This window comes from Argiope bruennichi, chromosome 8, assembly GCF_947563725.1.
Source record: "Argiope bruennichi chromosome 8, qqArgBrue1.1, whole genome shotgun sequence".
Lineage (NCBI taxonomy): Eukaryota > Metazoa > Arthropoda > Arachnida > Araneae > Araneidae > Argiope > Argiope bruennichi.
In genome coordinates this window covers 57,398,525-57,414,993 of record NC_079158.1, presented here as the reverse complement: position 1 = coordinate 57,414,993, position 16,469 = coordinate 57,398,525, and the positions used below count along the sequence as shown (strand labels likewise).

The 16,469-nt window shown below is 27.7% G+C and overlaps 1 protein-coding gene across 14 annotated transcripts in view; it reads right to left on the bottom strand.

The window, feature by feature from the left end:
* The window catches only part of LOC129981785 (ankyrin-1-like), a 187,332-nt gene that overhangs the window by 92,086 nt on the left and 78,777 nt on the right, over positions 1-16,469 (bottom strand). The window contains exon 1 of one of the 14 annotated variants that reach the window (XM_056092799.1): positions 10,436-10,514. The exons of 11 other annotated variants lie outside the window; for them this stretch is intronic. In XM_056092799.1, the coding sequence (XP_055948774.1) occupies positions 10,436-10,465 (30 nt within the window). In that variant the 5' untranslated portion in view covers positions 10,466-10,514. Of the gene's footprint in view, positions 1-3,303; positions 3,609-9,050; positions 9,149-10,435; positions 10,515-16,469 lie in introns of those variants that run through there. 2 more of the 14 variants (XM_056092800.1, XM_056092798.1) reach the window with 2 other exon arrangements.

Here is a 16,469-nt window from a genome sequence, read left to right as displayed (position 1 = left end):
TTTCATCGTTAATATTTTTCCATTGTTGTGGATCGATCGGTAAAAGATTTGGCTTATTTTTGCATGTTGAGTAAGCTTCAATATCGGATACGCTTTGAATAAAAATTTTGAAATTTTATAGTACTTATATTTAAAATCAAAACTAAAAAATGGCACAGAAAAAAAAATTTAAGTGTGCTGATTTTTAAAGTATCCTTTTTCCTATGATAATTGTTGAATATCTAAAAATATACACAGAAAATTAAGGAAAAGCATAGACAATGCAAAGCTTCTGAAATAATATATCTCGGTCAAAATTTGAAATTTAAAATTATTCTGTTGAGGAAGCTATTAAAACATAGTTACACAAAATATTTAACTGACATTTTTAATAATCATTAATCCCGGCGAGCCAATTGGTCGTTAAAGATGGCTAGTTAGAAATATAGAAACATCATTTAAAGCACCGTCAAATAAAATCAAATATTAATTTATCTTCATCATAACAATGACTTTCCGATCGAAAACATATTTGGTCCTTTAAAATTACAGACATTTTTACTAAACAACTGAAATTATAAGTTTTCGAATTTTAGATAAGTATTTACGGAACTCGAATACTTTTTTTTAGAAATAAATGTAGGAATAAACAAAACATTATCTGACTCAAATGAGGAAAGTAACTTGATGATCAAACTCAAAAATTGATATTTTTGGATATAAGATAGGCTTACAAGAACTAACAGTTTCATTTCAGGATTTGCTGAGAAATGGAAAGAGTTTAAAAGTTATCCTGTCCCTTCGCTCATAAATAGGGATTTGTTTCGATTGCAAAGATTTAAGAAACAAAATCACATTAAAAAAGACAATGCACTATAATGTGACTACTATCTTCATTTATCATGTCCTTATCAAGTAGTTATTGCTGACTTGGAAAGACTAAGCAACCAAATAAAAGAAAATCCAAAGACCCTATTTTAAATTATTAACTCACACTGCAGCATACACACACACACACACACACACATACATACAAAAAAAAATGCCTTAAGGGATATGACGGTAATCAGAATAGATGAATGGAACCAAAATATATTTTTGCGTATCTTAACATTTAACCTTACTATTAAGAAATATAATTTATGCCCATTTTTCGACTGGTAAATATGAAGAAGTTCTTTTTTTTTTATTATTATTATGTGAAACATATTTTCATTCACTTAAACCAAAAGCTGGCTCTCCTACTGAAAAGAAAGCAAAATAAAACTCAATAACCCCTCCCCCTTTTTCTTCCAAATACAAAATGATAAGCATCCATACAATCAATTCAATGGCTCAGCATCATTTTTTATCCAGAGATGATCATAGCCGATTTAAATAAATTTCAGATCGTGAAGAAGCTTCCGAAAAATAATATACAAAATTGTTTATATATAAAAAAAAAATCTATCCAGATTCACAGAATTAATGAAGCAAAACGCTTCTTACAATTTCTGACCTCACCAGCAATACATATATATCATATCTTTGTAAGATCAGAATAGTTTTATAAACTAATGCATGAAATTCACGACGTGTTTAACTCTGATGTGTTTAATATTAGGTTTGGTAACTAAGATTCCACTTATGTCTTTACCATTGTTTGAGGATTGCAAAGAAATTCTACGAATTCTCAAAAGAATTCTAAAAATTAGTCATGAAAATCATGATATTAAAAAACTGTACAAACTAGTAAAAAATTCAAAAATGATAAATTACGAAAGAAAAAATCGGCAGAAAGCATAATTGGAACAAAAATTCATTTTATTTCCCTCTAGCAATTCATTTACAACAAAGAAATTCTCTAAAATTTATTCAAAGTCGCTCCTTCTTTGTAATAGATTTTCAACGTCACTCTTGCATCTTAGTATCTAATCGTTTCTATTGCACCCACAAACTCTTAGCTGTACAGATAATCAACCCACTCTCTTAACTCAGTTTTCAAATTCAGTTTAGTTCAATAAAAACAGTTTTAAAAGAAAAAAAATTATTCAAACAAATAATTCCTTTGTAATTGCTCCGCAGTTCTAAAATTTTATAAAATTTAGAAAAAAATCTAAACATAAAATAAATATATTGAAATTTATACAAATAAAATTGCTTAATGTACTTTTACGAATGTTCTAATACTGTTGTAATTGTTATTAGAACATTCCTATAGATAATTTTCAGGATAAACTTCAAAAGTGCGAATTTTTCAAAATCGTATTGTTTAGCATATATTTCTAATAACCACCAAATCTTATAGCATTTATCTCTTCATTTATATACAAATATTTCCACTTTTTTAATAAAAAAAAATTAATAGAAATTAAGCGGGGTCGATTTAAAAGTGTACTTTAAAATGGTGTAATTTTCTTGCGTTGAAGAGCGTATTATTTGCAAGAAGCAAAGTAATTAAAATATGTCAGAACTGATAATAAATATTTGCTCGATTTAAGGCACTGTTCGGTTTGAAGTTTTCAATCTGACAAATTCAGAATTGTTTCAAATATAATTAGAGGTTCTTAAAGGAATTGTAATCAGTTTTGCAAATTTTTCCATGCCCATTATTGGAATGCAATCTGAATCATTACAAAAATTTAATTAGAACCGAAACTTTGAACTCATAAAAGAAACACAAAAATGTTTTCCTTCAGCAAACAAGTATTCATCATAATTATAAAAGATAGAAATAAATCAGAATTCCACAAGAGGAATCTTTTTTTGTATATATTTTTGAATGGGCACAGACGAGTTTAAAAGTTAATAAAAAAAAACAGGTTTGACAAAAAAGGTAAAAAAAAAAAAAAAAAAAGACTTTGTGTACAGAAAAAAATATATATATTCCAACTAATATGCTTTACATGCATATTGCAATTATTTATAATTTCTGTCTATAGTTCTAGGATCTTACAAGATAAATATAAATCAAGTTTGAAAGCAATATTCATTCTCCATTTCACGAAAAATGATGTAAAGCAGCATTTAAAAATAGCGAAGTCTGCAGAATCCATTTTCTTGATTGATAAGTTTGAATGCCTTCCTAGATTCGTTTATTTGAGTCCTTTGAAACGAAAATTGGAAAATAAAAGATGCAATTCCTGCAAAAATAGATTATTAGTAATCCTAGAGAGCGTAAAAAATCTAATGTTAAGGTACATGTAAAAAAATAAATAAAGGAAGATTAATATTTGGAAACACAATCGTTCTAAAACAAAAACAATGTGCCTCATCGCAGCTTTAAAAGACACAACTTCGAGTCGACCAGGACAACAGCAAAAAAAATCAAAACATACAACTCACCTGGTGAGCTGGTTCTCCTTCGGTAACCATGACAGATTCAAATTTACAGTTCCGCTGACATTTGCACAACCGACAGTACGAAATCTATGGGAAGGATGGATAAAAATGGCGAACCGAACCGATGCTGTGTCCCTATAAACTCCAAGACTTTACCAAAGAATATCGTGGGGTTGATGAAGTTCTACTTTTATAGCGTGATTGAATAAATAAGGAATACTCTAAGAACAAAAGGTGGGATTGCTGGCAGAGATGTGATCACATGGTTAAAAAGATAATTACAAATACTATAGTAAACAGAGGATACTCCTCTTTAACTTCCGCAGCAATGCTTGCCAATTTATTTATTGATTGGTGACAGCGCGCTTGCGCACTGGGGGAAGGACTGCAGTCGGACGAGGGTGGATTCAACCTTATAATCATTTGAATGGTCCTTGTTACAACTTAATAAAGCTTAACTTCAATAAAAAAAGAAGGGGGAGAAGAAAAAAAAATGCATCCACCATTAATAAAGATCTAGCAAGAAAAACTGAAATAAGGTAGTCGTTAGTAAGAATCGCGGATCCGTAAAGATTTGTTAATGAGGATTTAGATTCATTCGCGAAGTAAATGATACTTCCCAATTTAGCTCGAAAAAGTTTCTAAAAATAAATTTCTCCATAAGGCTATTTTTTTCTTGGATTCTTTAAGATCGAAAATCTAGTTATGGAGGAAAGAGCTGCCAAAAATAGTTTGGTAGATTTTATTTAATTAATTAATTAATTTATTTATTTTGATACAACAAAAAGACCTTAGAATATACCTTCAAATTATCTTATTAAAGAAACGAGAATGTAAATACTCACATTTGATTAAAGATCCTCCAACAGAAACAGGTGCTTTTTTAAAGCAAGCCTTCCTAATATTTTTTTAGCCGATTATTATTGAATTTAATTTAAAATTAATTTGATTGATAGATAATAAAAACAAATTAAGAGAATAATGTTATTGGATATGAAAATTAATAAGTTAAGTTGTTTAACAAGTTTTGCACCTTTTACTGAAAAAAGTAAAGTAATGAAAGTAAGTGAAACAAAAATTTCTAAGCACAATATTATATGTTAGAATATGCTTATTATACAACTGTCAAGTAAAGTTAAGGAAAGGAGATTATAGGTTACAATGTACAAATGTTCCATCGGCTTGAGCATGACTCTCATTTATGCAATTTTTAAAGGTAAAACATATGACTGCATATGATTTTTTTTTAATGCTCGGTAAAAAAGAATTTCATTATTCTTCTACAGTTAAATCAAACATGCAAACAATTGAATGTATATGCTTTATACATTCAATGCCCATATAAAACTTAGCTTATTTAATCATAGAGCTTGAAATATATATAAGTGTGAAAACTCAATAGATCGTACAGTTGATACTATACAAATTTCTCTTTTCATTAAAAAAAAAAGACTAAAAAAATTTTAATAGAAATGCTATTTTACAAATAAAGCATCTTGACAAGACATAGAAAAAAATATTACGGTAATAAATAAACAACAAAGAAGAGACCAATCTATTTGCACTCAAGAATTATTCTGAGATTTCTACAGATTTCTAAGAGAGGGAAGGGAAGATATCCGAATTAAGTGAAGGGATTCACTTAATTCGGATTAATTAACTCATGAAAAAAAAAATGATAAACTTCAATCAATTTTTTAAATATTGAATTATTAAAAATATTAATTTTTATTTCATTATTCAAAGCTCCAGAAGAAATTTCTTGCTTCTGATTAGCATATTATATATTACTCGTGTCAAGAAATAAAATATAAAACATGTTATGTTAAAGCTATAACTAACATTATTGCGAAACTCGCAAGCGGGATATAAAATAATAATATAAAAACAGGAATTCGTATAAACCCTATTAACTCTACTAGGATATGTACACATGGAGGAGACTCTTAGAGCAGAAATACTTTTTTTTTTCTCTTCGTTTATTTCGGCCTCTTTTATTTCGCTAAAATTTACATCTGCCTAGAAAAATTAATAATATTAAATTATTTTCTTCGAGGAGTCGGAAGAAAATATCTTACTTGGATCCTATTTCGAATGAACACAATAAAAATTTAACATGCTAAGGTTCTAACCATTACTAAACATGAATTAAGTAATCGAAAATAGTCAAGATTTTATAAATTTTAGTTACATTATTCTGCAAACAATGTCCAAAAGTATACATAAAGTCGAATAACTCTAATTCATTCGACTGCAAAAAATTTGCAATTCGATAATAAATTTTGAAAAAAATGCAAAACTTGATTTGTGTGTATTGTGTACGTGCGTGCGTGTGTGTGCGCGAGCGCGCAATAATAGTTGCGTCTGAATATATAAATTGTAGAGCTTCATAATTCACAAATGCGTCCAATAATATGAAAGAAAAATAAATAAATTTACTGGTTTGCCCAATTGTATTTCTGCCTATAATTAAAAAAACATCTAAAGAAACACTTCATGCCCCTTACAAATAATAAAGAAAACGACGATTCCATTTTTTAATACTATATTATATATATATATATATATATATATTGTATTTTTTCAAGAATTAAATTTCTGGTAGTATTAATTAGTTCCCATATAAAGTTAACAAGCAAGTTTTAACAAAAGGTCAAAAATAAGAAAAATACCATCACCAAAACTCCGATTAAAGATTGAATCTTGCAGATACAAAAATAAAATTTCAGTAAGAAAATTTTTTAGCATCACAAATTAGACTTTTATAATGAATTTTGACTATCGAACTTTGTGATTCTGGTTCAAAGTACAGTAGTCCCAGTTATTAGACCTAAACGATGATAATCGATGCTGCATAAAAAGAAATGAAAAAGAATACATTTTATATCAAAAACGTCTTATGTATTAATACACCTTCGTAAATATATTTCATTTTAAGAAAAAAAATTATACAATCCAAAAATTAGCCATCTAATTTTTACTTTGACTTTAAAAAAAAAAAAAAATTAAAATGAAGCAAAGATAAAACAGATTTTTAATTTCGCTAAGTTTGAATAGGTAATCATGAAATGGAACGTCATGGAAAGAACTATATCCATAATTGTAAATGTATTTTGAGGTTTCTCCATAGCACTTGTTTTATATAATTGTAAATTATTTTAACAGATCAAATAGCTGTTTTTCAAGTTCATTTACTAAAACAAATTTTTCTTTTAGTCGTTACAAATACAGAAAAACAAGGGACTGACGCTCACGCAGATTTAAACAAAAATAATAATGGCAATACTACTCTACAAATGCTCAAGACGCAATCAACTATGGTATCGCATGTCCATAAGACCATGATAGCTAGCAAATAGCCAAATAGCCACTCAGATTAGTGTAAACAATAGGAAACAATTTTAATAAGTGAGGATTTTTTATGGTTTCAGAATGGATTTCTATTACAATGAAAATGTAGAATAATAAGGAATATAGAATATCAACCGATTCTTACAGCAAATAAGTTGCATAAAAACTTTCAAAAAATGTGTTTTTGTTAACAAAAAGGATTGTTAAGACAAAAGGCATTTCATAATGATCTAATTCCCTAATTTTATAAAATATTAAATGCATGCATATTGTCAAGTGAAGTGGAACGAGTCATTTGAAGCAAAATTATAAACATTCAAGATCAATTACTCAGAAAAGAATTAAAATATGTGTTATCAGTGCTAGTATTTTTTTTAATTAAAATCACTGTTTGTTTATTGTCGAAAATATATATAAATGAACTAACAGAATGTCCGAGTAATTTAATTTCAAACCGTTCAAAATATAGATTCATTTCAACGGTCAAATACCATAAAAAAATCTAATGTTTACACTTCATTAAATTCATAGAAGGAAGACCAATATACAACAAAAATAATACAGCTATTTAAATAAATGTAGTTTTGCAATTCGAAACTATCTCATGGATTTCATATTCACGGTTATGTAAGCTCTTATACAACATTGAACCAACTTCCGCCAATTATACAAGATAATATTTATAATGAAATGTTAATTTTCGAAAAATACAACAATGCGTTTTTGCAACATTATGACTGAGCAGCTTTATCTTGAAATGTGTGTATTTTCCTGCAATTTAATTGTATCTAATTGAAATATATAAAAATATAAAATCAAAAGAATTCACAAAATATTTAAACAATACTACATTTAAAAGTACCATAGATAAAAAAAAAATATGCAGATTTTAAAAAAATGTTAAAATCTATTTTTGTGTTTAGAGTATCAAAAATATAAATCAAGAATGTCCTCAAATAATCATTCAACATGCATTTCATACTAGCTCAACATACTGATTATTGAATAACAATTTTCAATTCTGACACTCCTTTTATTTAATTATGATATTCTACAGAATAATGAACATGCTTTCCAAAAATATATAATAAAATCCAAGGGAAAATTAAAAACTAATTTTATTCGTCTTTTAAAACAGAAATTTATATTAAAATTTTCCGTTTGTATTTTAACATATTTTGTTCAAAGAAAAGGAGGTGAGGAGTTTAACTTCTTTGAAATCCAAAACATTAACGACAGAATTTTTGAAACGTTTTCTTCGCTACGTGTATTTAGAAACATTCGCTTAAAAAAAACCTCGGAAGATAATTTTTTTAAAAAATACTATGAGTGAGAATTTTTCTTTGAAAGCAAATCTCTTCTAAGAATCTCGATGAACCACGCAATTCCAATGGCAACCTCCGAAAAAAAGAGAAAAATGTTTTAAAAATACATGCTCATACAAAAGTCAGGAGAGTAAAGCAAAAAAAAAAAAAGAGAGAGAGAGAGAGAGAGAGATCACGAATTGATCTTAAAAGGAAAATTCATTCAACTTATTCAGAGTAAAAACAAATAGGTTCAATTATATATGAAACCTGTTATTTTCTAAATACATGGTCACAATTTTTACTCCTTATCTAATCTAAAAAACGTGAGGTTAAAGTGAAAAAGTGAGAAGCATGTACTTGAACTTTTATAATGGGTTATAAATGAACGAAATACCGAAATTGTGCAAGATTTCGAAATGTAATAACCATTTATCGGAACCAATATCAACAGTCGGAAGAAAGACATAAAAAGCAACTAATAAAATTAATGCCTCGACACAATGAATAAAAATTTGAAACTGAAACTGTAAAAGTAATGATTAGCTGAAAAAATAATTTAATTTGAAAGAGACAGAATACTTTAAAAAAATATATATTGGGTAGTTTGTAGATAATCAGATATGAACAATGTATTTACAAAGCGATTTGAATCTCAAAACACCAGAGCACTCAACTCTTTCAGAAATTCATTTGCAACAACAATGCAGAAAACTAAAACATTCGAAAATAAATATTCTCAGTTTTAAAATATATGCTTTCATTCTTCACTAGATTTAATAACACTGATTATCCTTAGAAATTCTTAACATTTCGCACAATAAAATAAAAAGGCCAAATGTTTATGGCTAAAGCAAATTAACCAATATTGAAATAATATTTACAAAATTATGCCTTTTGTTTAAACGGTTCTATTTAGAGCTAAAATACACAAGCACATAACTTCGATTAAAACAAGAATCTTTTTTTTTTTTTTTTTTCAAATCACTTTGATTCTTTTATAGGAAGGGGTATATGTTATGTGGTATTTAATAAGAAGTATTTTGAGAAATAAGAAGTATTTGCAAAATAAAATTAGGAATAGCAAATACGTACTCGTAGGAGACGCATGCTAACACATATGCATCACAACGCAGTTTGAGGACAAAAAGGAATCCCTTTGGCAACTAGATGAACCCAATTTAGAAACTCAGCTAAATCCCTCTGCATTTGGCTTCGAAACTAAATATAGGTACTAAAACTTCCAAGAGAAAAAAAGGCGACAAAACACATTTTACGACCTTTGACGTAAGCGCGGCACCGCACAATGCAATTTCAGATCATTGCATCTCGTTTACCTACAGAACAGCAAGAGTTAAAGATAATAACAGAATATGGCTAATAGCCTAAAATAATATATAAAAATTAACCAAAAGAAATTTATTTGTATTCGAAAGAAGGTGCAACATTGAGAAACATTTAATTAAAAAATACAGGACTAAATAATTCAAAGAAAAAATATAGTAAATATAATGAATTAAAACAATTCCGGTTGTAAACATTACTAAAATTTTCGATGTTTTGAAATTTTTTTTACAAATATTAAAAAAAAAAAACAAGGAAATAAAAAGCGTTTAAAATTTTTTTTGCATTCAAAATCATATTATTGAAAAAGATACCTAAAAATTATATAATAATTTAATATTAAACAAATAATTAACGAAAAAGTAAAAATATAATTAGAAAATTGCATTTAGGGCCAATCCTTGCTGAATACATTAAATTATGATTTCCTTTCTATTTTAAATAAAACGTTTCAAATCAAAATGCTTTTTTATATATTTAATTATTAGAATGGAAAAAACTGCTGAAAAAAATATTCAAGAGTTCCTAAAAATTTTTCAATTATCGAAAGTTACATAATTTAAAAAGTCTTGCTTTGGCATTTTAATATAAAACATTGTTTTAGAATTTCAAAGAAAAATAAAACATAATTGTAGTATAAATACTTCATAAAACTCTTTTATATATCAGATAAACAAATCACAAAAATTTTTAAAATGTATTTATATATCCACAAATACCATACATAATCGAATGAAAAGAATATCACAGTAAGAAAACAATTGAAAAATCAAAGGAAATAACAAAGAAAACAAAATATGGCCCAAGTTTTCTAATTCCACCATCAACAATATAATGAAAATAAAAAGATAAGATTTTAGTGAGACTTTTTCATTATATCAATCCATGCATGATGATATGGAAAACACGATAAGTTTTAATAAGTTTTGCGCGACGGAACAAAAAAACAAACAAAAAAAATGGAAAGAAAGAAAGAAAAGAAAAAGAAACCCCCTAGGTTTTCTCAAATCAAATAAGAAACAAATATTGCTGCAGCTGCATCAGCTTTTATAAACATATGTCAAAACACACATGAGATTAAAATCTATTTAAAGAAATGGATGTGTATTAAAAAGCAAAGATATCCATAAAAATACCTCGTATGTCTCCGTCACCATGACTACCATTCCAGTGTGACTACGCTGGCTTTTAAACTGAAAGGCATGGGGCAGAACACAATCACTGACTTCCTATGCGTTGCACGTAAAGCCAGTGTCTCCCCCCTCCTAAATATAACATGACTCACGCATTAAAACAGGAAGGGGGTATAAAACGTGGGTTCGAAATTTGACAGTGGAGGGGAGTCGGAAGCAGGTCCTTTCACCACTTTACACATTCGAAAATAATAAAAGCAAGCTACCACAAGGGAGAAATTGCTACGAATGACGAGGGTTTTTTTCATCCTCCCCTTAGTCCCTCTCCCGACCCGTAACAACTTCATTTTTTTTTTTTTTCAATCGATGACATAACACACTTGAAAGCACTCTTCTGCAGCGATAACAAGTTACTGAGGTTAGCGGTCTTTTATTTATGTTTAGTGGAAACAGGTTGCAGTTTTGCTTCTTGTTGAATACCCCAGACAATGATGTCACAGCACCTATTAGCTAAGATTCCACTTTCTCTGCTAAAACACAAATAAGCAAATAATTTCCGATGTAAGACCCAAGAAAGATATTAAATGGAATATAAGAGATGTAGCAATGTGAAAAATGAAAAATAATATGTTGTTTCTTTTGCTACCAAATTAAAGAATTTTTTCAATAACGAGAATCATTTTTGAGGCTTAGAGCGTTTATACATTTATTCATCGAGACAATATCACATTTCGTACGCCGAATGGATTAGCTGGATGTTTTCCATATCCATCGCATTCATTGTTCACAATTTCAGGATATTTATCCAAAGAACTTTCGATAATTCGAAACATACCAAAATAGGTTATCTTCACAAAAACCTACCTAAAATATAAGTAACAAAATGTTGCTTTAACTTCGTGAACAAAATTAAGGAAACAAATACAATAAATACTAAACGTACAAAAAATACTAACGTAAAAATGCATATACTACGAAATAAAAGTGAATGTCAAAATATTATTTCGGATTTAATGCCCAACGAAAGCAATTTTTTATCTTAATTTTAAAACTGACAAAAGCACACGATTGAATCTTATGATGGATGAATTTGAATTCTATCAAAGTACCAAAAAATGTTATAATGTGTAATAACTTTAACTAAAATTTTAAAAATTCATTAAAAATAAATTTTTATAGAAATGAAACTGATATAATGTAATTTTTTTCTTAGGTTTGGGAAAAAGCAAAAGCCACTTTATGAAATGATAGTTTTGGAAGATATGGTCGTCTCCATAAATAAGTCACAGCTTTTCCCTATATGGCAATGATTAATCTTATTTTCGTGCAGGATTAAACTTTCTGTTGAATGTCTATCTCTTGATTTCTTTTACATCTTCTATCGTCTGAATGAATAGAATTTTTGCTGACATGGTAAGCTCTCTCAGAGCATTTCTATTATTTTATAACTCCATTAATTAGCGAAGCGTCGAATAAGCACAGTTGTAAAAGTATTCAACGAGGCTGAAATAAAGATCTGTTTTCTTTTGACTATTGACATTCGACAGTAAGTAATAAGAGATTTCTGTGCCACGTACGTTAACGTGAATATACATTAGAGAGAGAGGATAAATCTTTCTTTTAACCAAACTGCTCACCTGCTTCGATTCAACTTCTTTCTCGTTTATTTTTTTATTTTATTTTTCTCACTTATTTATTCTCTTCTTTCTCATTTTTATTTATTTTCTGATTCAATTTTTTCTTCTTTCTCATTTATTTATTTATTCGAACTTATTCCTAATTTATCTCATTTATACTTAAAAGTTAATTGTGTGTATATAACGAACCAGCTTTACAGAAAGCGCTATCATTAAAACAAATTTAATATTTAGTTCCACTTATTCCCACTACTATTTGCCACTTAATAGACACGTCTTTCACATTCTCTTAAATGGTCATGGGTGAATCTTCAAAGAGAGTTAAAGAGCACGAAATAAATACGGAAAATGCTTCATTAAATATTATATCGTCGAAAGTGAATTATGTCGAAATAATTTCTAATTCCCGAGTCTTCATTTTTAATGAAAATTCGCAATCTTTGCATTATATATATAAATTTTTTTGATAAGAAAAACTAATATTAAACGATTAAAGTAAAAGCTTTAAATTCCAACTTGTATTATGAAACTTCAGTGAAGCTATAAGTTTTAACAAGGTGATTAAATGAATCTAAATTAAAGGTATCGAGCAGAGTTCATTCATCACTTTTAAACAATGTCATATAAGAAAATCTACAATCCGTATTTCAATATTCGCCATCGTATATTTAATTTTAATAAATAGGAAAATAATCAAATAATAATAATAATACAAATCATAATTTAATACAATTATGAGTACAACCCATTTTCATTAAAGGGAGGGAAAAGAACCGAAATGTTCCAACCATACTTTGGCTAATTTATACAAATTATACAAAAAGAAAAAAGAGCTGATAATCTGCATTTAATTTTCAGCAATGTATATCTTCATAAATTTAACAAAACTCGTTGCACACAAAGATTAGGAACGTGCATGTATAAACTAGATTCCAAAATTATTCCACAGTTAAAAGCACGAGCTGGTATGCATGAATACAAACGGACTACTTGCTTTCGAATGCGTACAAGAGAACAAACAAAACAAAAAATCCACTTTCAAACAATTAGCTCATGAGATATTTACTTCTAAGAAATTCCAATGCTTTAATCACTAACAAGTACCGAGTCAATGTCGTACACAAATGCAAAAGGAAAAAAAAAAATTCAAGGTTCACAAAGGGTTGAAAAAAGTTAGGAAGGATAAAAAAGAAACTAGTTTGATTTCCAGCCAAAAAACGAACTTAAACAAAGCACAAACACATAGTAAAAAAAGAGAGAGAAATTAGACAGAAACATATTTAGCTTCACTTATTACTCTTCTCCAAAACATAAAATATATTTAATACCCTAAAAAAATTGTATGTTACGATCAACGTAAAACAGTTCTTTTACGTTGATCGTAACATACAAGTTATTTCATAAAATAATTCATCAGAAAGTGTGCAATTAATTTAATTTCACAAATTTACCAGCCTTTCCATGAAACCAGTTAGACTGTAAAAATTAACTAATTTAAGACAACTGCACTGTAGAATAAAAATTTTCTACATATGCAAGTTATTCTTTTTTACATATTGCTTTCTTATTTGTGATTCAAACCTTGCTTTTCTTTACATCCTTGTATTTATATCATTTAAAGAGCTCCTCGTTTATTTCTAAGGAGGCATGGGACCTTTTCGACATTTAAAAAAAATTATTATAAAGAAAATCTTGAAAATGTCAACACCAGCATTCAATTTAAAAATTTCTTTATATAGAAAAATAAAAACTAGTTTTAAAACTCCACTTTAATTAAAATTTGAGTGCAAAACATTTTTTTTAATTCCTTTAAAAATATTTACTACTTTTCACACAAATATTTCAGCTTCGTACTTTTTTATAATTTATTACACAATATTGTGCATAAATTTTAAAATGCTTCAAAACTCCATTGCGCAAAATTCTTTTATATAAAGGGGATGTCATAAAGATAACAGTTACAATTTCTTTTCTTATAAAGAGCAAACAATAATATTTTTCTACTTTAGAATAAACTAAAATACAATAAACATCTGAATACCGATTTGCATGCATAAATATACAATGCATATAAAAATAAGCATGTACAAAAACTCAAAACCTTTGTCAGCAATAGCATAAAAGTGAAATCAGAAATTGAACAGGGCCCATTTGAAGTTTCTTCTTACGAATATATTTCATTTATTATCATGAATAAAAAAATTAATTACTAAAAGTTTAAAGATTCACAATTTTCAAGCTTTAATATAATGAGTAAAAGGATAAGACCAACGAAATAAGAAAACGCCCAATTAGGAAGCAATATGTTCTCGTAATGATTTAACTTTGATGCAGCAATTGTATTAAACTTAACTAACGATATTAAATAAAAGCTTTTCAACGCAAGAAAGTAATTTAGTGTATTTAATGGGATTGCAGATCACAATTCTATGAAAAACCTAATAAAAACATAGAGAACAATTTTATACTTCTACTTACTTCATCTGCAATAGCAATATATTTGTATTTTATGGAACTAGACATCTTTGGCGACCAGCTTGATTGGCCAGATTATTAATGTTTTACATTATTAAACTATTAAAATGAAATGCAAATTCTTAATTTCAACTTGTTGTTTGTGATGACTGAAAAAAATTCATTTATTAATCACTGTTACAAATTATTATGCAAATTAATAAAAGTTTATACATTTAATGGGAAAATAGAAAACCTATGGAAATTCTATTTTGAAATATCCAAACAAATCAGTTTTTTTCATCTTAATTTTAATATTGATCGAAGAACACAATTTAATGTTTTCAAAGATGAATTTCGATTTCATCATAGCATTAAAAACATTTTAACAAACTGTGTATTAAATTAAATTTAAAAACTTATTAAACATAAAAAATATATAGAGAAATAAGATTGATATCATTCAAATTGCAATTTTTGAGTTTTAAAATAATATAAAAAATATTTGTGTGAGATTAACAGTTTTGGAATATATAGGCATCAGGTTCCACAGGTAAGTAATAAGAGATTGACCAAATGTAAAAGTTAGATCTATTTTTGTACAAGATTAAACTTCTATTTTATTTCTTTTACATCTTTATTCAGGAATGGTGGCTTGGGGGGCCAAGGCAAACCCTCTCCAAGTCATTTCTAATAATACTTTGCATCTTATTATAAAATAAATCGATGAATTCAATGCAGTTGCAAAAACGCTTCATAAAGCAGTCTGAAATGATCCAATAACGATTTGTTTACATTTCACTGTTGCTACTTGACAATAAGAAAGAACTATTTGTGTACCAAGAACATTAGTGTTTTATATATATGGATAGCGAATTTTACATTTTAACGGTAGCATTTACATAAGACACAGATTTAAGTTTTAAAACAAATTTATTTTTTTTAAAAACATAGAACATAATGAACTATGAAAACATAGAACATCAATCTGATTCCTTTATTTCCCCCACTCAGTAATTTCAATATCGAGGAATAGAATAAATAGTGAGGAAGCAGAAAGTCGTCATCTATTTTACATTACAACAGTAAATTTCTTTCAACTTATGCAACTCATTAAGAAAACAAAACAGAATCTTCGCCAAAAAATAAGATGGAAAATACCGCCGATTGTCTTCTAAAAATATTTTCCTCGAATGAATTCGCTGCCAAAACATAAGATTGTGTTACTTTCTATCGCGAAACTGATCTGCCGTGTTGCTAGGGTAGTAAAAATATCCCTAAGACAATGCCTATCTTATGAATAAGCAATTTTAAGAAGTAACTATTTTGCAACAAATTTGTAATACATTAATGCTAATACGTTCTTAAAACTAAAAGTTCCATCCTAAGGCAAATTAATTTTTCCTAAATTAATTTTGTAATAGTAGCAAAAGGTAGGTTGTGTTCGACACACAACCATACACTTTGAGAAGGAGGAAGTAATTTTTTTAGATATAATAATCCTTGAATGTATTAATCAATAATGAATCAGTTTTCTATTTTCAGTCTCTTTCTTGATGAGTACCTCCACTTTTTTAATTAGTCTCTGATTAGTCTAACTAATATTTTTAATATAGAATGTAGTATTAATTAATAGGAAAATATTAGTACTTTTGAGGACTGAAGTTTTATATTATTGATAATAACGTTTTAATTAGATCAGTTACTAGGCTACCTGATGTAAAGCAGGATCCAATTCGTATTATGAAAAGAATTACTAGAATCTATTGATTCTAGTAATTCTTTTAATAGTAATTAGAACCAGGCAGAATCATTGGCGTCTTAATATAATGGTTGCCTTGATTCCATGTAACTCACATTTTCTATCAATCTAGATTACCTTTTCTCTACGATAACTAATACAAAAGAGATGAAAAATATGAATAACAGGTGTGAGTTATGACAGT